At 41.0% G+C, this 20,528-nt stretch overlaps 1 protein-coding gene across 1 annotated transcript; it reads right to left on the bottom strand.

Annotated features, from left to right (window-relative positions):
• Positions 1-13,289: 13,289 nt before the first annotated feature.
• LOC140127425 (vomeronasal type-2 receptor 26-like) lies at positions 13,290-17,929 on the bottom strand. Its single transcript, XM_072148150.1, has 4 exons — positions 17,837-17,929; positions 16,706-16,933; positions 15,457-15,580; positions 13,290-14,197 (listed from the first exon to the last, which is right to left on the bottom strand). Exons 1-4 carry the CDS (start codon positions 17,927-17,929, stop codon positions 13,290-13,292), a joined length of 1,353 nt encoding a protein of 450 aa, XP_072004251.1.
• Positions 17,930-20,528: the final 2,599 nt, after the last annotated feature.

Raw genomic sequence — 20,528 nt, 5'->3', positions numbered from 1 at the left:
AGGATGGTTAAACTGCTGTAGGCAGGGCCTTAGCCCCCAGGGACGTCGCAGGGTGAGTTCGCCACCACTTACCTAGTCTGACAGCTAGCACCAAGCCTGGTTGTGGTAGCGCGGTTGCTGTTCAGGTACTGACAAGAACTTTATTTGCATAGATGCCCACTAGATGCCTTCTACAACTTTAGTTTTCCAATTATTTCAGGTGAAGTAGGTCTAGACGAAACACTAATATGGATCAGGAATTTGCTAACATGTCCATATGTATTGCGAGCCCTTACTCTTTGGGTTGACAACATTGCCTTTATCATTAGCCATTTTCATTCCCTAAAGAAAATCAACCTCAGCATGTATTCTTTTGTAACCACTGAAGTATGGGACAGAATATTGTTGTGGCTGCAAATTTTGCACAAGTGCAGGTGCTTTGCAAAGTGGAAACTCCTAGCGCCTGCATGAATGCCTGATTTCTCATTTTCCAGAATTGAGAGAAGAGGAAGAAGTGTACAAAAAGTCACGAATGGAAATAATTTGAAGGGGTTAAGACTTTAAAGGGTTGTCTAAGATCAGGGATTTTTAAAAGTAGCCCCTTATAGCTCATCAGACTCTCTACAGGCTCAGTAGTGGCCTCTGTATACAAAATTAAATTAATCCAAGTACTGCTTTTGGGTTCAATGCCAGAAAGTGATGTTTATTTACATAAAGTGTTCAGTCGGTGACGTTTAGGCCTCCCACAGGCCTTTGTCAAACACAATCAAGTTTAAAATAGAAGTAAGGCTGGCTGGTGTGGCGGGTTTCTGGTATGGACACTGTGGGGCAGATTTATCAAGCTGTCTGAAAGTCAGAATATTTCTAGTTGCCCATGGCAACCAGTTTGCCATGGGCCATGGGCAACTAGAAATATTCTGACTTTCAGACAGCTTGATAAATCTGCCCCTGTGTGTCTTTCCAGCAGACATACAGGCGGTCATTTACTAAGGGCCCGATTCACGTTTTCCCGACGTGTTACCCGAATATTTCCGATTTGCGCCGATTGTACCTGAATTGCCCCGGGATTTTGGCGCACGCGATCGGATTATGGCGCATCGGCGCCGGCATGCGCGCAACGGAAATCGGGGGCGTGGCGAGCGAAAACCCGACGATTTCGGAAAAACCACCGCATTTAATAAAAAAATTGTGTCACGAAAATTTCACTCATCCAGGATAGGCCGGTGTATTTCGAGGCATTCCAGCGGACTTCAGCGCAGCAGCGCCACCTGGTGGACGGCGGAGGAACTACCATCATAAATCCCGTCCGGACCCGAATCCAGCGCAGAGAACGCGCCACTGGATCGCGAATGGGCCGGGTAAGTAAATCTGCCCCATTGTGTCCAAACTAGATGCCAGCCACACCAGCCAGCCTTACCTCTATCTTAAACTTGATCGTGTTTGACAATGGCCTGTGTCTGGCCGAAACTGAACAGTTTATGTAAATAAACATCACTTTCTGGCATAGAACCCAAAAGGAGTGCTTGGATTAATTTAATTTTGATACAATAGGGGTGGGAACCCTAATCCCCATTAGCACCCACAGACGATTATATGGCCTCTGTATACAAACAGAGGCCATTAGTGAAACTGAATCTGCACATTTGTTATTTTTAGAGTTGGCCCTATATTTAAACCACCCCAATCTCAGACTATAATAACTTTTTGTAAAGTCTAAAGTTTATGGTGCCTTAATTGTTTTGTTTTGTTAATTTTCTTCAAATATCTTTGGTTATGTTTCAATAATTTTTCTGATTCACTTACATATCTTTATTTCAAGTGGCATTCCCAACTCAGTAAATAGATTTTATTGAATTTCTTAAATAAGGATGTAAATACCTTCATAAAAAATGGTTATTTACTTGAATTAAGGCTTCTTTTGTCCCTAAGTTATGGCCTCCTGTAATTCCAGAAGCAGTAATCCTATTGTGTTTGATTGGACAGCTAGCTTTGGCTATCCTGGACTCAGTATAGTAGTCTTGATCTAGAGAAGGAGAAGATATGATATGGTACAGAGGCAGGAAACCCACACTTCATGCGCTTGTTGACATGAAAGCCCCATTTATGGCAAATTTGTACCATATAGAACCATTTTTAATGCTAGCATTTAGTTGGTTGGGAATTTGCCTTAAATGATACTTTTGGAGATTCTACTCACCTGTGTATACCTGTATATACTGAGGAATTGTATCAAGGCAGTATTGTGACGAGTACCAGGTTTACCTACAAAAGCCGCCACTTCGCCATTATCTGAGCAGGAGTAATTTGGGATCTGCTTGCCTTTTCCAGACATTATTCCAATAGCTGATTTTATGGCTTTTGTTGTACTTCCACAAATATCAAATATGTGATATCCAAGAGTAACATTGGGCAGAAGATTATCATCCTTGTTGATCTCATCAATAGCAAATATGAACGCCAAGATGTTCACATATTGTTTAATTGCAAGGCTTAAAGATAAACAAAATGAAAATTTTATAATAAGCAATCTGTCACCTACCTGCCCAGCATACAACACAACCACAGACAGACTTTGTGCAAGATGCCCGCGTGTCCGATGCCCTGATAAATAAACTTTGGGGAGTTATCCTTATTAAAGTGCATGGTATAAAGGATGAATTTGAATAGATATAAATTGTGTACATGCAACAGTCTACACTAGATGTTTAGTTGCTTTGTATTTGATTGTATTTTCACACTGAGCTAAATTACCCATTTTATTCACTACTAGCTCCCATAATATCCATTATTCTTCCTCTTCTTTCCCAACATATCCTAAGATAAGTGACTCAAGTAATCTTTAAAAACATCATCTGTAAACATCCTGAGCCAAAATGAAAAGCTAAACATTTAGTAATATGTACTCTATGGATAATATACACTCACCGGCCACTTTATTAGGTACACCATGCTAGTAACGGGTTGGACCGCCTTTTGCCTTCAGAACAGCCTCAATTCTTCGTGGCATAGATACAACAAGGTGCTGGAAGCATTCCTCAGAAATTTTGGTCCATATTGACATGATGGCATCACACAGTTGCTGCAGATTTGTCGGCTGCACATCCATGATGCGAATCTCCCGTTCCACCACATCCCAAAGATGCTCTATTGGATTGAGATCTGGTGATTGTGGAGGCCATTTGAGTACAGTGACCTCATTGTCATGTTCAAGAAACCAGTCTGAGATGATTCCAGCTTTATGACATGGCGCATTATCCTGCTGAAAGTAGCCATCAGATGTTGGGTACATTGTGGTCATAAAGGGATGGACATGATCAGCAACAATACTCAGGTAGGCTGTGGCGTTGCAACGATGCTCAATTGGTACCAAGGGGCCCAAAGAGTGCCAAGAAAATATTCCCCACACCATGACACCACCACCACCAGCCTGAACCGTTGATACAAGGCAGGATGGATGCTTTCATGTTGTTGATGCCAAATTCTGACACTACCATCCGAATGTCGTAGCAGAAATCGAGACTCATCAGACCAGGCAACGTTTTTCCAATATTCTACTGTCCAATTTCGATGAGCTTGTGCAAATTGTAGCCTCAGTTTCCTGTTCTTAGCTGAAAGGAGTGGCACCCGGTGTGGTCTTCTGCTGCTGTAGCCCATCTGCCTCAAAGTTCGACGTACTGTGCGTTCAGAGATGCTCTTCTGCCTAACTTGGTTGTAACGGGTGGCGATTTGAGTCACTGTTGCCTTCTAATCTGCTCGAACCAGTCTGCCCATTCTTCTTTGACCTCTGGTATCAACAAGGCATTTCCGCCCACAGAACTGCCGCTCACTGGATGTTTTTCTTTTTCGGACCATTCTCTGTAAACACTAGAGATGGTTGTGCGTGAAAATCCCAGTAGATCAGCAGTTTCTGAAATACTCAGACCAGACCTTCTGGCACCAACAACCATGCCACGTTCAAAGGCACTCAAATCACCTTTCTTCCCCATACTGATGCTCGGTTTGAACTGCAGGAGATTATCTTGACCATGTCTACATGCCTAAATGCACTGAGTTGCAGCCATGTGATTGGCTGATTAGAAATGAAGTGTTAACGAGCAGTTGGACAGGTGTACCTAATAAAGTGACTGGTGAGTGTATATATAGACCAAAAGTTTGGGCCCACCTTCTCATTCAAAGAGTTTTCTGTATTTTCATGACTATAACAATTGTAGATTCACACTGAAGGCATCAAAATTATTAATTAACACATGTGGAATTATATACCTAACAAAATAGTGTGAAACAACTGAAAATATGTTTTATATTCTAGCCATCTTTTGCTTTGAATACTCTGGGCATCTTGATGAGCTTCAAGAGGTAGTCACCAGAAATGGTCTTCCAACAGTCTTGAAGGAGTATCCAGAGATGCTTAGCAGTTGTTGGACCTTTTGCCATCACTCTGAGGCACAGCTCATCATCTCACTTAGGTTCAGGTCTGGTGACTGTGGAGGCCAGGTCATCTAGTGTAGCACCCTATCAGTCTCCTTCTTGGTCACATAGCCCTTACACAGCCTGGAGGTGTATAAATCCCCAACAGTGTCACCATTGTTTCCTAGCAGCTGTTTTACCATGAAGGCTGCTGCAAACAGTCTCCTCTTACCAGTTGTTGTAGAGATGTGTCTGCTACTAGACTTATGTGTGGCAATGACCTGGTCTCTAACCTGAGCTGCTGCCACCCTGCAATTTCTGAGACTGGTGAATCGGATGAACTTATCCTCCTCAGCAGAGGTGACTCTTGGTCTTTCTTTCCTGAGGTGGTCCTCATATTAGGGGATTTCTTTGTAGTGCTTGATGGTTTTTGCAACTGCACTTTGCGACTTTTTCCAAGTTTTCCCAATATTTCAGGCTGCTTGAAATTCATTTCTTAAATTAATGATGGGCACTCATTTTTTGTTACTTAGTTAATATTTTTGTAGCCATAATACAAATGCTAGCAGTCTATTCAGTAGGACTATCAGCTTTGTATCCACCTGACTCGTGCACAACACAACTGAGGTTCCCAACCCCATTTTATAAGGCAAGAAATCCCAATTATTAAACCTGACAGGGCACCTGTGATGTGAAAACCTTTTCTGGTGACTACCTCTTGAAGCTCATCAAGAGAAGCCAAGACTGTGCAAAGCAGTAATCAAAGCAAAAGGACCTAGAATATAAGACATATTTTCAGGTGTTTCACACTTTTCACACTTTTCACCGGGAGGTAAGTACAGCTTTATTTTTTTTAAGCAGCCCTGTCCCGGCCACTTTTATCTTTTTTTCAAAAACTCGGACAACCCCTTTAAGTATATAATTCCACATGTGATAATTTATAGTTTTGATGCCTTCAGTGTGAGTCTACAATTTTTTAGACATTCAATTTTGGTATTTGTACATAAAGCTAAAATGACAAATTTACACTGTGAAAACATTGGAGCTGGGCCCCAACAGCTTTCATCAGACTTCATGCAGATCAATCAATGGTAAGTACAGACCACAACATATGTGATGTTCCTTAAAAAGGAAATTGGTGGTATCAGCCATCACAGCAGATGGAGGATCAATCACTAGTCTGACACAGTTAACCCTCTATTATTAGACTGCTATGGAATATTCGATGTGATAGCAAGAAATAATTATGTATAAAAATGTAAAGCAATTAAATAAATCTCTATGCAATAACCTCATATTCATACGGAGACCAACTACATAAAATAAGAAAACATCATCCTTTACAAATGACTAACCCTGAAAAATAATGTAAAAATATTATTTCACAAGTGATAAATATATTATTATCTCAACAGCTAAAAGTAGAGATGTGGCAGTGGTTATTATGACAGAAATGATAATGTAGCCTGTAGACAATACAAGAGAAAGCAAATACAAAATATGTAACAGCCTCTGCAAGTGCTATGAGGTTTTCCCAGCGCTCAAGGGCTCTCGGATTTCTTAGCGCCTCTGTTGTGCTGTTTACATGTATTACCAGATATAATGATGGAAACAGATGCAGTATTGTCAAGTGTGTAATCCAGGGCCGGGTTAATCCTGGGCTGTAAGAGTATTATAGCCCCTACAAGTCTGTAATTCACTTCCTACAAATGCTCTATAATCAAACTTCTTGGACAATGGAAGAAGTGTGTCATCTGTCTGCTTTCAATCTGTGGTTTTAGGACTTTTTGGACCTTCAAATGTAGTGATATGTTTTTTTTTTATACGTGTGTATTGAAAGCAAGCAGATGTACAAGGATGTCATGGGTGATGCTCCTACTAAGTTTTAAATTTGGTGGGGGGATTGGGTGGTCCAGAGACCGCGAGAAGGTTTGGGCCCTAGGAAACTGGACAAAACTGCCCCTATTGCCCTCAACTGCTGTAATTATAAAACTGCACACAACTCATGGAAACTGGATGCTGGGTGGATGTCATGTGCTCAGATCCATACTGTTAAAGTTGTTCTGCTATCAAAATATCTTCCACTATTTATTAGATCTATCTGTGTGGAGAAATTAATATACTATATCTGGTAATATACAAGTGTCAGGAGTCACAACAAGGCACAATGTCCATCAGAATCTCTAAAACTCTACTGATGTTCACCAGTAACCTGACATTTACCAACCCTGGTTTTCATTTTTCCAAAAAAAATACTTTTAGTAAATTAGAGAAGAAGAGATTAGTAAGACGCATGTACTTACTCTCTACAGTAAATATTTAAGCAATCCTCGCTTGAAACGCATGGATCGAAATCGATATCCATATAAACAGAGAGGAGTCCTCCAATAATGATGTCTCCCTTCTGATAATACTCATAATCAAACAGCAGCTCCAATTCTCTCATTCTACACATTGACGTCACTTGTCCATAATAAGTTCCGGGTAGAAAGACCATGAGCATCTTCCAGACATGGTGATAGTGTATGGGAGACCAGATCATAACTAGCACAAGGCTGCGTCGTGCTGTGTGGATGCTGACAGCGCTGCAGATTGTCAGCGTTGGGAATAGATGGCTCTGAGCAGCCACTTATATGGGAATCTGTGGAGTTATTTAGATCCAACCTGAGCGGGAGATGAGGGAATAAGACTGTAAAAATACGGCGCACAGGTGTCAGAAGTCTTTATATGTTCTTAGCACCGAGGGATCCAACTGTTTATGTGTTTAGCTTGAATGTCAAATTATAAAAAAATAATATACAAAATGGGTCAAGAAGATTTAAATTCAGATAAATAATTATGAATAAATATTTGATCACTAGCTTGAAGATTGCTAAAGGTGGGGGGACAGCCTCTATAAAAAATAAAGAGGTGTGGGGGAGGGGGGGGCATGGCAGCGCATTTGTAATGTCCGTACTGGGCCTGCTTAATATGGAGTAGGGGTAGGCTGGTAGTGGGACGCCTACTCCATCCGGGCTTCGGTCCTGGGTTTCTGTATAGCCCATAGTTGCGGGTCATAGACCTCGTTAGAGCCTGATTTAATCTGCAGGCCAGAAGCAGTAGGAGAGGCCCTACCTGGAGAGCTGAAGGCGAGATTGCATTCTCACAGCAAAGCTAACTGAGGGCCTCCTGTCTTGCTGCTGGCAAAGAGCGGTTGGCAGGCAGCCTGGTACCCGGATAGCTAGGGTCCTCAAAATGTATTAGACAGCGCCTAGCCGGGCAGGAATTACCTTTTTTGCATGTGCCTAAGCCAAGGCTGAATTTGTGTTCTGTTTTGCAAGTGTGAATAAAACACTTAAGCTGGACTTTAAACCAGCATGTGACCCTGCTTTCTGCACTGCTACCGGTCAACTACCAGAGCAATTCCCCACTATGTAAAATCTACTAAGCTGGATATTATTAGTTGGTCGGATTATGCTCCTATACATATTTCAGAGACAGAGAGTTTTGATACCATGAGAAGTAAACCTTGGTCTTTAAACACTTACCTTTTACATTTTTCAAAATACTACCAAAACTGCCAAAGTTGTAAAAGATTTATTTTATCCAAAAAATTATTCCAACCCCTATACTAATATGGTAATAAAGTATCCAACCTTCTACTTCCTCGCTAAATTAATTCCTAAATACTGTAAAGCTGCCTTCCCTGACTACTGAGCAATCTGTATCCCTTTCCACACCGATCACTTTTGCTGAGCTTGCAAAGGCAATTCAAATACTTAAAAATAATAAAGCCCCTGGCCCTGACAGCCTAAAAAATGATTACTACAAGACTTTTTCTTCCACGCTAACTCCTCATCTGCTTAGTATTTTTATCAATTTCCTAAGTACAGGACATATTTCAAAGGAAATTATGCATTTGTGATTACAATTGTGCCATTGCCAAAACCAGATCAGGAAAAAGGTTGGCCAAGCAATTTCCATCCTATCTCACTCCTAAACACAGATTCAAAATTATACTCTGAGATTACTACGGACCATTTGGCCCCTCTCCTGCCAGGGCTCATATACCAAAACCAGGTGGGCTTCATCAGGGGAAGATTGTCATGGGATGGCAGAAGAAGGTTCATAGATCCAATTGATAATGTTGGGTGGAAACAGGTGCTTTCTTTGCTTCTCTCTTTGGAGTGCACAGGGAATATCTCCATGACTTAGCATTTTTCGATGATGCCAAACGTGAGATAATGGCGTTATATTCCACCCACTCTGCCTTCGTCCTACATCAGACTATGCCTCTAGGATATTTGATATCAAATAGGACAAGGCAGGGGTTCCCCCTTTCCCCTCTTATCTTTATCATGCCCTTGGAACTGCTTCTGCCTCTGCCATCCGCTCATCCACTGCAATCTCTGGTGTCAAAGTTAAAAAGTGCAGCATAAAATAGGGTTATTTGCTGATGATGTTACTATAGCAGTTACTAAACCAACCTTCTGATTTGCAGCTGTTTATATTGTTCTCGAACAATTCAGTAGGGGATATTACTATAAACTCAATGCTCAAGTCTTTTATTTTGGGAATTCATATTCCTGTAGCTATGTGTTAATTCCTACAGAATTCTTACCCATTTATTTGGTCTCCATTTGGTCTTATTTGAGGAATTAACATATCTTACTTCTAAACTGTTTCGACAGAATTCTACTCATTAACCCATTTTACCCATTTACAAAATTGAATCTAACTATCAAGTATAAACTAAATGGGGTATGGGGCATTTATCACGGCCTCTGTGCCTAGTAAGTGGCTAAGAGGCCCTAAAATAATCACAAATGCTAGCTTATTGCTGTCACTTGTGATTATTTTGCCCTCTCCGAAACCTTCACACCAGCGCGGTGTGAAGGGTTGTGAAGGGGAGGGGTGTTACTGTCCCCGCTCCTGCGCACTTGCTGCTGAAAGTTAAATTACCAACACCCAGAGGTCCGTTTTTAACTCAGGGTCATCTGTAAGTCGAGTGTTCTTAAGTAGGGGATCTCCTGTAAATGGCCTTCCTACTTTATTCTATGTATAGATCTTCAGAACTGGATGGCTTCAGACATCTGGAATAATGTTTATCATTTAGAGTTCTCTGAAATTCGTACCAAGTTTGCCATATGTCAGTGTGACTTTTATAAGTATTTAAGACTCAGGCGCTTTATAGTTAGTGTTCCCCAAGCATGTTTAGGGAACAAGTCAGCATTTGAGACTGCATTCTTGTTTTCTCACAAAGTAGTTAAAGTGTAACCGTCATTCTGAGCAAAAAAAAACCTAAAATACATAATTCTGCTCCAGGTGTCCCTGGGAATCATTCCTCAAAATATTTTGCAACTCGGTCCTCATTTAGTACCTTTTTTAGCCCATAGCAACCAGGGTTTCCAGCTCTCAAAATAACTACAATCAGCAAGCTGGAGGGGGGGATCTGCCTCCTGTCACCTCATTACAAGCGCCTGCTGCTGACCAATGAGACCAGAGCTATCTATCTATCTATCTATCTATCTATTTATCTATCTATCTATCTATCTATCTCATATCTATCTATCATCTATCTATCTATCTATCTATCTATCTCCTATCTATCTCATATCTATCTATCATCTATCTATCTATCTATCTCTCTATGTACCTACTTTCTAAGTAAAACTTCAGCACAGCACATGAGGGCACAGCTTGAAGTCTCTTCTCTCCTGCCATTTCCTGTGGAGTGTGAGGTGATGGGGGAGGGGGGGCTGCAGTTTCTGTCAGTGTGGATTATGTGTTTATACAGTATATAGGTGTAGGGAAAGCTGAGGGAGAGATACGTGTAGGTGTTTGGTTATTACATTAGTCAGTGTTTCTGTCAGCACATGACTGCTGCAGACATGAGGTAATCAGCTGTGAGCAGGGAGGGGAAGGGGGGCGTGTCTCCTGCCCGTAGTCTCAGCTTCTTTATGAAGACGGAATGTCCATAGTAACAGCTATCTGAGCAGTCACTGCCATCTAGGGGAAGTCTGCAGAATACAAGAGAAAGGAGCAAGATTCGGGTAACTAATCCAATTGCAAAAGGGCTTAAAATTACCTGCCCTACAACATATCAAAAGTTTTTTGAAATAAAGGTTACACTTTAAAGTTATTTCAGTAGCTTTTGCTGCCCTAGGAAGCACACAGGAACCAGGGGTACTTCCATGCCTCCAACACTGGGAAAGTGATCTTGCGCTCTCAAGAGACATGGAGGTATGAGACTCAGTGTTTCAACTAACTAAAACTCTTTCTAGTTGCTCTACATTTAGAGACCAGATTGAATTACAGCTGGTATTATACGCCTGTGTGTAAACAAGACGCCGGTTTCTGTCAGTGACAAAATAATTTTTTTATTTTTGGATTTTTTGGATTTATCCAACAGTGACAAATATTTGCTGGCCTTGTTACTCATATATTAGGTCAATCCTACATGTTTTTTTACATCGTTCAATCCTACTGACATTCTGGAAGCAGATAGAATGCTTCCTGTACGTAACCCGGGGACTGCCTGTATAGAAATGCAGTACCATAGTACACTTTTCAATTATATTGGCATATAGCATGGGCCTCCATGAAGAATATTAGTGATGATGACACCAGTTGCAATTGCTATCTGGCCATCCTACTGGTTCAACCTCACAAGCATAAGATGGCATCATTTATTCCACTCTGGTGGAGGCATTACTTGGGAAGTTCCCATCCGACCTACAGGGCTCAGTGGCTTCTGAGGAGGAAGTCATGAACACAGCAGAGGCACCAGCACAACCTTGGAAAGGAGACTTGCTATGGTAACAATGAGGAACATCATGTTTAATTCTCTTCAACCTTCAAAGTACCAGACTGAGACTCACATGGTGGAAGATTGAAGGATGAGTCTTTCCCATTCAACCTGGATCAGTAAATTGGACACATGGCAAGAGCTTGCCCTCTTTATCCTCTTCTTCCAGAGTGTGTAGTCAGCACAGTTGAGGGAGTGACAAATGGAAATGCAAAAAAACGAAAATGGTGTGGTCCTTAAGTGGTTAATTATGATTTGTGTTGCCTGATGTGTTTGCAATGTGTTTCAAAATGAAATGTCAATGCATCAATTCTGCATGTCCTGAAAATGTGCATTTAATATTCCCATGCAGCAGACCGATTTGGTAAACTCTTTGCAGCGCTGCGTAATCTGTGTGCATTATATAAATAAAGGAATTATTAAATAGAATTATTACCAAGTAGGTAGGCCCCCAGTATAAATATAACCGACCTATTGGCAAAGCTCAGCCACAGGATTGTCTCAATAGGGGTGGGATAGCAATGTAGTAATGATAGTAATGTAACAAATGTGGCATTCGAAACTCCCTGATAGCCTTGGGCATACATCTGGGGTGCTTCCCCCCTATACTTATGACTAAAGTTTAGACTAGAGGGCTTTTATCTCCTTTGTTTTAACCAGGAGATTGTAGGGTTCAGAAGAGATAACATATAACGGCATGGTAACAGGGTCATCCGGACCGCCGCTGTTCTTCCAAACCAGGACATATGATATTTAGACCGAGTGGAAAGAACTGATTCCATTTTCTAAATAATGGGGGGGGGGGGGCAGTTAGCTTTATATAGAGAGGTTATGGCAGGGAAGAGTTTGGTCCTCAGATAGGGGAGAGTGTTGGCTGCCCAGGAGAACTCAAAGTTCAGCTGCAGGAGTTTAATTACTGATCTCTAATCCCACACTCAGCGAGACTGATTTATGGTTTTTGACCTACAGGCCTGACATCCTACCAAACCCATCTAATATATTAAAAATGTTTGGGAGAGATATCAGGGGTGAAGTCATAAACATTAAAGTATCATCCCTGAAGAGCGCACATTTATGCTCTGCCAGGCCTACTTTCACACTTTTATAATCAGGGTATTGACATATTGGGGGTCATTTACTAAGGGCCCGATTCGCGTTTTCCCGATGTGTTACCCGAATATTTCCGTTTTGCGCTGATTTCCCCTGAATTGCCCAGGGATTTTGGTGCACGCAATCGCATTTTGGCGCATAGGTGCTGGCATGCACGCAACGGAAATCGGGGGGAGTGGCCGAACGCAAATATGATGGATTCGGAAAAAACACAGCATTTTAAAAAAAAAAATGTGTCGCGGAGCTTGCACTTACCTTCACTCAACCCGCCTCGGTGTATTCCAGTGCGTTCCGGGGAACTTCACCGCAGCAGGAGGAGGAACTGCCTTAAAAAATCCCGGCCGGACCCGAATCCAGCGCAGAGAACGCGCCGCTGGATTGCGAATGGACTGGGCAAGTAAATCTTGATGGCAAATAATGATGGCGAGAGGGGCCACCCTTGTCAAGTTCCTCTCTTGTTTCCCAAATCCTATTTGGAGAAAGACAAACTTCAGGTATTCCCACATCACTTTTCTGAAGGTTGAGACTCAGAAGCATACTCTTTAGCTTTTCTATACCATACCACGCAGACTTTGCTAATAAGATAAGGCCCACCACACTTCGTGTTCACCTTTGTGATCACCTTCGTGCCACCCACGGCTGAACCCGACTTAGTGTATATATTCAGAAAAGAAGCCGTTAATCCGATTAGAGATCTTGGTCATTATTTTAAGATCTAAATTAATGAGTAAAATTGGTCTTTAATTAGAGGCAACTAATTGGTCTTTGTGGAGTTTGGGTATGACATGGATATAGGCAGTATTTGCATATGTAATGATCTGCTTTCCCTCTCTGTAGGTATAAAATAATATAGCTCAGTAGGTCCTTAGACATTTTATAGCAGGCTGCCGAGAATCCATTTGGTCCCACTGCTTTATTAGCTCACAAGGACTTTATGGCCTTGTCTATTTCATCATCATTAAAATGATTGATATATAAAATGTAATCTTAATATAATTTTAGATGATTATTTGTTATTTTTAACAAGCAGAGCAGTCTTTGTGTTCATTTCAGATCTTAACAAAATTACATAACATTTAGGACAAAATACACAACCTAAAAGTCCAGCACTGGAGGCCAGGACAGCGAATATCTCAACGGCCACAGTGTATTTCCCTCTGGTGCTCAGATAAGCCGGGATCATAGCGATCCAGACACTGCAGAACAGCAGCATGCTGAAGGTGATGTACTTGGCCTCATTAAAACTGTCTGGTAATGTCCTCACCATGAAAGCCAGAACAAAGCTCACAGAGGCCAGGAGACCCAAATATCCCAGTACAGAATAGAAGCCAAAAATAGAACCTTCATTACAGCGAATGATGATCCTGTCCTGATAAGACTGAGTGTCCAGGTCCTGGAAGGGGGGAGAGACTGATAACCAGACAACACAGATAACAGCTTGACTAGATGAACCCAACAAAACTATGGTGTAGGGCAGCTTCAATCCCAGCCATTTTCTCCAGGAGCTTCCGGGTTTGGTGGATTTAAAGGCAACACAGACCATGATGGTCTTGGCGAGGAGTGAGGAGATGGCGACTGAGAAGAGGATTCCAAAAGTTGTCTCACGTAGTCTGCAAGTGATATCACTGGGACGACCGAGAAACAAGAAGACACAGAGGAAGCTGAGGAAAATGGAGACCAGGAGGAGGTAACTCAGGTTCCGGTTATTGGCTCTAACAATGGGGGTGTCCCGATACATAATGAATGTCCCAAATATCAAACCAGTGACAAGACAACCAAACGCTGTGAGAAATAAAAAAACGGAAGTGATTGTGCCATCATGGTAAGAGATGAATTCAATGATTTTGGGTTGACATTGGTCTCTTGTCTCATTCGGCCATTCTTCAATTGGACATTTCACACAGTTATCACTGTCTGATAAAAAAAGAAAGAAATATAATATTGTCAGTATCAGACTGAACCTTTTGACATCCCTCACTGGAAATGGACCAGCTACCAGTACAAAACATGGAGACTTTATAAATGTATTATTGTCACTATCACACATTCAACAACATTAAGTTGAAATGGGTAAATTGAAAAAAAATATTTGACCCCCTTTCACCGATAATAAGGTTGTACTTTACTGGATCATTGGCAACCTTTACATTGCAGAGTCTAATACTCCATATGGATACTCAATCTATTCTTCACTGTGTTCTTTCGCTGTGTTCTTCACTTAAATGATCCTGTGTTCACTGTTTTAATTGTATTCTTCACTGTTCTTCACTGTCTTTTCTTAATTAAATGCTCAATCTCGAGCAGGGGAAATACTTGTTCGAGCAACGAGCCATTCCGAGTACTCTAATACTCGAACGAGCATCAAGCTCGGACGAGTATACTCGCTCATCTCTAATCACAATGTAATAAGGGTTTACAGTGTATTTTGAGTTATATGCAGTGGGCACAGTGTGATCACTTGCAAGATAAATGGTATTTGTGAGGTTTTTTTTGTTATTTAGGAGAACATTGTGCTATATAGATTTTAACCAGGGACACTACACTGTATGTGATTGTGGTCATTTTCGGGATCCTCCTACCTGCATATCTTCGGCGAGCAGCTACGAGGAGCTGGGGTTCTGTGGAGCTTCGAGGAACTGCACGCCGAACATATGCCTGTAGAAGCATCAAATAGGCTACTGGGGCAAGGAGTATCTGTGCCGTGTAGCCTCAGCTATGACTTCCCCACACCCCAGTAGCCTCTTTAGAAAATTAGCATATTAGGGAAATAAAAGTTAGAAAAAAATACAGGGGACGTGAGGATTAGCCCTGACATCCTCAGTTCCAAATAAGGCAACTACCATCCGATCTACCTTATTAGGTAGATCCGGGGTGGTAGGTTTCCCTTAAGTGCCCTCTACAAATGCTTGGAGTTGAGTACATCATGGCCGGGGGATAAGTTGTCATGAAGGTCGGTACTAGGTGACAAAAAGAAGCTTCTGCTGATCAGTACTGCAGTCACAGAATAACCTCCCAGAGTCAGTTCTATCAGCATTTTTCCGTGAGGTGTGGCTCTTTTTTTGAGACATGATTAAGATGGAGATGAGTAGTAATGGGGGACTCAAACACAACTCATGCCCATGAGCTTTTAGTATACTCTGTATTCTATGTTCAATCCTTTCATACTTATTTACCAGTGATATTGGAGATCTCTCCTTCTGAGCAAGGGACACAGTCATAGCAGCAGGTGTGGATTGTTTCCCGAGGCTTTTTACGATTTCCAGGTAAGCAGATCTCCGAGCAGCGGGACACAGGGACCTAAAGGGGAAAAAAACTTTAAGATCTTGTTGATATTATAATGAGAGTGGCGGCTGTTATAACTTCCTGTCAGAGGGTTCTGGGAATTCAAAACACTAGCAGGTCCACATAATGTTAGTATAGCTTTAGCATTAAAACAACAAAAAATAGAAGAAGCTTGTTGAAATGAACCAGCAAATCTACAGGGATTAATTCTCAATAAAACTTTGTTTCTTTATTTCTTCCTCATAAAACCAGTAACAGACAAATTGGCAACATCAGAGAGTAGTAGATCCACACATCTTACGCGTTCCGAGTCCTTGCAACTTTTAATGATAGATTAAGTCTATTAGGTCTATGATTAAGAGTTGCAAGGATGCATGTTCCCCGGACTCGACCTTGAACTTCATAAGAAGTTTGGGTCTTGGGTTAGGGTGGATGGATTTAAAAAAAAATTTTAAAAAATGATCAGGAACAAGGCAATAACAATGCTTATCAGTCAGCATTCTCAACAAGCTCTTCTATGAATCAATAAAAGATTTTCTGGGCTTATTAGATCATAGATAGGAAACTGATTCCATTTAGAACCACAATGGAAACAACAGTTCAATAATATACATCAAAATACAGGCGGTCACCTACTTAAAAACACCAATTACAGATGACCTCTGGTTGTTGGTAATTTACTGTACTTTAGCCCTAGGCTACAATGATCAGCTATAACAGTTATTAAAGGTGTATGTAATGAAGCTTTATTGTTAATTCTGGTTCTGATGAAAATGCAACATTTTTAAAATCCAATTGTCACAGAGACCAAAAATAATATGGCTGGTGTTACAATTACAAAATATACAGATCCGACTTAAATGCAAATTCAACTTAAGAACAAACCTACAGAACCAATCTTGTACGTAACCCGGGGACTACCTGTATTAAGCCTAGCTAGTCATGTCATGTCTAGAAATGAGGTCATCATCATCAATATGCAATTAAAGTTACATATGTACATTTTATAAAAAAATATTGCCAAAAAAACTGCAGACACAAAAGCCAGGGTTAAACTCCTGTTTAAACAAGACTAAAGATACATGACCCCCACTGAGTTCTCTCGAAAATGTGAGCATTAAAAGTGATAGCAACCCCTACCACTCCTGGATGTGTCCATGTAATAGCTTCATCAGTCATATAAAGCTCTTGTCCGTTTGCAGTCCCTGCTGTATAGTTTCCAACCTGAACTTTACGTGTGGTTACGTTATTTTTATATATCCAGTTCACAATCTTATATGAGTGGACGGTCTCTCCATTCTCATCAAAGTAAGGAGCGGAGGTCACAGAGTCATGTGACGTCTTCACCAGTTTCAGGTAGTGATGTAACTAGGGCAAGGAAGATGGATATCATTATTATTTATGAGGCTTCTACTGACATGGATAACAGCTGTGTATGGAGGTGATGGCAATAAACAGGTCAGATTTACTACGAGTGTCTGTGGTGGAGGAAATGATTAAAACAAACAAATAAAAACTCTGCCCGAGATTCCTCATAGATGTAGATGAGTGGACTCTTTAAAGTTCTTTCCAATTGGGGATTAGGTATGGACTGCGAATGCTCGCCCCCACAGGAAACACCCGCAATTGTTGCTGGCAATCATCACTGGTGTTACCCTTTAAATGCCACCGGCAAAGTATGTGCACCACCATTTTCCTGAGGATTGTCATTCTCTGTGACATCACAAAGAGCAACAATCCTAAATGAAATGTCAGTGCACCTTATTTAGATGCTGCCATTGGCTTTGCTGGCTTTTAAATGACGCTTTTGGCATTTGAAGAGTTAACATCCACGATTGTAGCCAGCATGGCTGCATAGGGTTACCATCAGATCAGATGACCTAAACGGCAAACCCAAACTTCTGGCTGAAGTCATGGTTTGGAGGCTAAATCCCGCAATTTTCAGCAAGGACCCAAAGATTGCTTGTTAGGGTCCAATAATCATCAGAGATTAGGACCGGGGTTCGGGTGCTCCTCATGTGACATGGACATATTGCAGGTTTAGTGTCAGAACAGCCAATCTGACCAACTGAACCACCTGGCCAACTAGCCATGGCAATGATTTGACATAGAAGAGGCCATAAACAGGTCAGGAGATCCCAGATTTCATACTACCTTGTTGTGAAATATGACTATAAAGTATTAGTAAATATCGCCCCCACATCGCAAAAAAAAACCAAAACGGTATGATACAATACAATACAACTTTACTCATCCCCAACAACTTCTTACCTTTGTCATATGCTGCTTAAATCTGGGTACTAACTCGTGTATTGGATATTTATCATTGAGAAATAAGAACATATCATGTAGAGCGCGAGCCATGGCTTCCACACTGTGATACAATCTTGGAGTCATCCCAAAAGACAGGAAATTTCTTAGACTTGGAAGAACATAACTGCTGGTAAAATTGAATTCATTATCTGTATAATTGTTTACAAAGAATGAATCCTCATCACCTTTTGATATTAATTCAAATAATGACCAAAAATCTCCAAAATGAAACATAAAAGAGGAATTTTTAGTGAATTCTTCAATGTCAGGAATTGGTGGCGATAAATAGTCTACATTTAAGTTCCCACTAAAGTCTATTAACACATTCTCTAAAATAATAGAACTGGAGGCCCATGAGGGAGAAAGAATAAGTGATTTCTCATACAATATTAACTTATAGTAAGCAATAAAATGAACTATATGCTCAGTGTACGGTCCACATAATACAATCACACTGACCCCTTAGTTGTTTATATTGTGTAAAATCTTATCAATCTCATCAGAGATTTTGTCTGCAAGTTTTATGATGAAGGCGGCACAGATCCCGTATTCCTCCAGGTACTTCTTCAATATTTGTAGCTCATTCTCTCCAGCGTCATCGTTTGATACTAATATTCCAACCCAGGTCCATCTAAAGTGATGTAACAGTTTGGTTATTACCATATTGTGGATGTGGCTGTTATGTACTGCCCGGAAAACACGTGGATAGAGGAGTCTATCAGTCAGGGAATATTCTGTAGCCCCATAGCTGATCTGTAAGACGGAATAATGTATTTATCAGTTTATCGTTACACACAAACTAAACCATCGGGCCTTGTAGGTGACGTGGCCGGCGTCTTCTTAGGAAAATTTGTGTCCTAAAGCAAGAGAAACTGTTGGCCGGAGGAGCAGGACACTTTCAAGGCTGATTGAAAAGTACTTGACAGTGTAACTGAGTATGAGGTGGAGCACTGGACCTCGTGCACATACTGTAAATTCTGCTTTGCATTCAAAGTAAAAATTTAAGGGCTTTTAAATTCTACAGCTAGGCTGGGGGCTGGGGAGAATTTAAAAAAAAACAAAGCTGGACTCACCTCCCCGTCGCTCCCGGTGTCCCTCACCACCGTCACACCGGGCCGTGCCCCTATTTGTTTACAGGGCATGTAAGCTGTGTTCAGCTTCTGGTCGGCCACGGTGACCCACCCGTGCCTATTCCTAGCTCTGTATTATGCACTGAGATATGGGAATGGGTGCAGCTTCCATGCCACTGTAAACAAACAGGGGCACGGACCGGCAAAATGGAGGAGGTGTATAGCTTATATGTTACCAGGGAGCTTACAGTGAATTTCTACAGATATAGCAGTCTACAACATGTTGTGTCTGATGCCTCATACCAAAGAGATTGGAGGATGCTGAAGAAGTATCCTGCACTTTGCTACACTATATCTATATATTACAAGCTTTTACTTATATTTTAAAGAACATTTCAACACTTAAAAGTCAAATTTTCATTGTTAATACTCTACAAGGAAATTAACCTCTACATAATTCAGACACTAGTAATTTGGCACTTTTTTAACATCCACGGCAATAGATTTTGTTTGCCTTTACCACTAGTTCTTGTCCAGGAAAGTTAATTCTACCATCAACTTTCCAGACAACCTATTTTACCCCATCAGACGCCTTTCATAGACATCACCACAGAAGATCTGACAACATACAGGCGGCCCCCTACTTAAAAACACCGGACTTACAGATGACCCCTAGTTACAAATTGACCCCTGGAAATTGATAATTCATTGTACTTTAGCCCAAGGCTATAATAATTAGTAGGAGTGAAGGCGTCCGCAATTAAGCTTTATTGTTAATCCTGGTTCTTATAACAACCCAACATTTTTAAAATCCAATTGTCACAGGGACCAAAACAATTCTGTCTGGGGTTAGAATTATATAATATACAATTCCAAATTACATACAACTCAACTTAAGAACAAACCTACAGACCTGGAGAGAGAAATGGGGCAATTCTGGGTCACCATATTGAGACTAGGAGGCCAGATACTTTTTGAATCTTCCTGGTATAAATTCTGCAATGAACAGGATGAAGCACAGAGCCATGCCATAAGAGACTCAACAAGCACAGTCATGTCTTCAACGTCTTCTCAAACTTCTGCAAATCTCACTTATTTGTAGCAGCCATATTAAAAGTTTGATAATTGTTGTACACTGACCTGTGAATATCCATATACATCAAGGATCTGAGCTGCTGGGACAGTGGTGGACGAGTGGTGGTCTCCAATAACCCCGGCCAGCTGCCCATGTCCCTCACAGGAGTAGTTAGGAATCAGGTTATTGGGTCCAGACAGAAAATGTAATATATATTTTACAGCCAATTTTGTATCTAAGCATGAGTCAAATAAATGGAATCCCAGAGTGATATTGGGTAAAATGTCTGGATTCTTGTTAATTTTATCAATGCTAAATACAAAAACCATTTCTTGGATAAATCCCTGAATATATGAACTGGAAATAGAAAATGTAAAAATATATTATTATTAAGTTTACCCCATGCGATTGACCTACTGTGGTAAATTATGTTTAGTGATAAGTATCTACAGAGAGATTGGATCCATAGGGTACACCTCTCTATTGTAGGATCAACGCCTCCTTA

The sequence above is a fragment of the Engystomops pustulosus genome, chromosome 1 (genome assembly GCF_040894005.1).
Source record: "Engystomops pustulosus chromosome 1, aEngPut4.maternal, whole genome shotgun sequence".
In the NCBI taxonomy this organism is placed as follows: Eukaryota; Metazoa; Chordata; class Amphibia; order Anura; family Leptodactylidae; genus Engystomops; species Engystomops pustulosus.
Note: the sequence above shows the minus strand (reverse complement) of the source record. Positions and strands in the feature narration are given on the sequence as shown.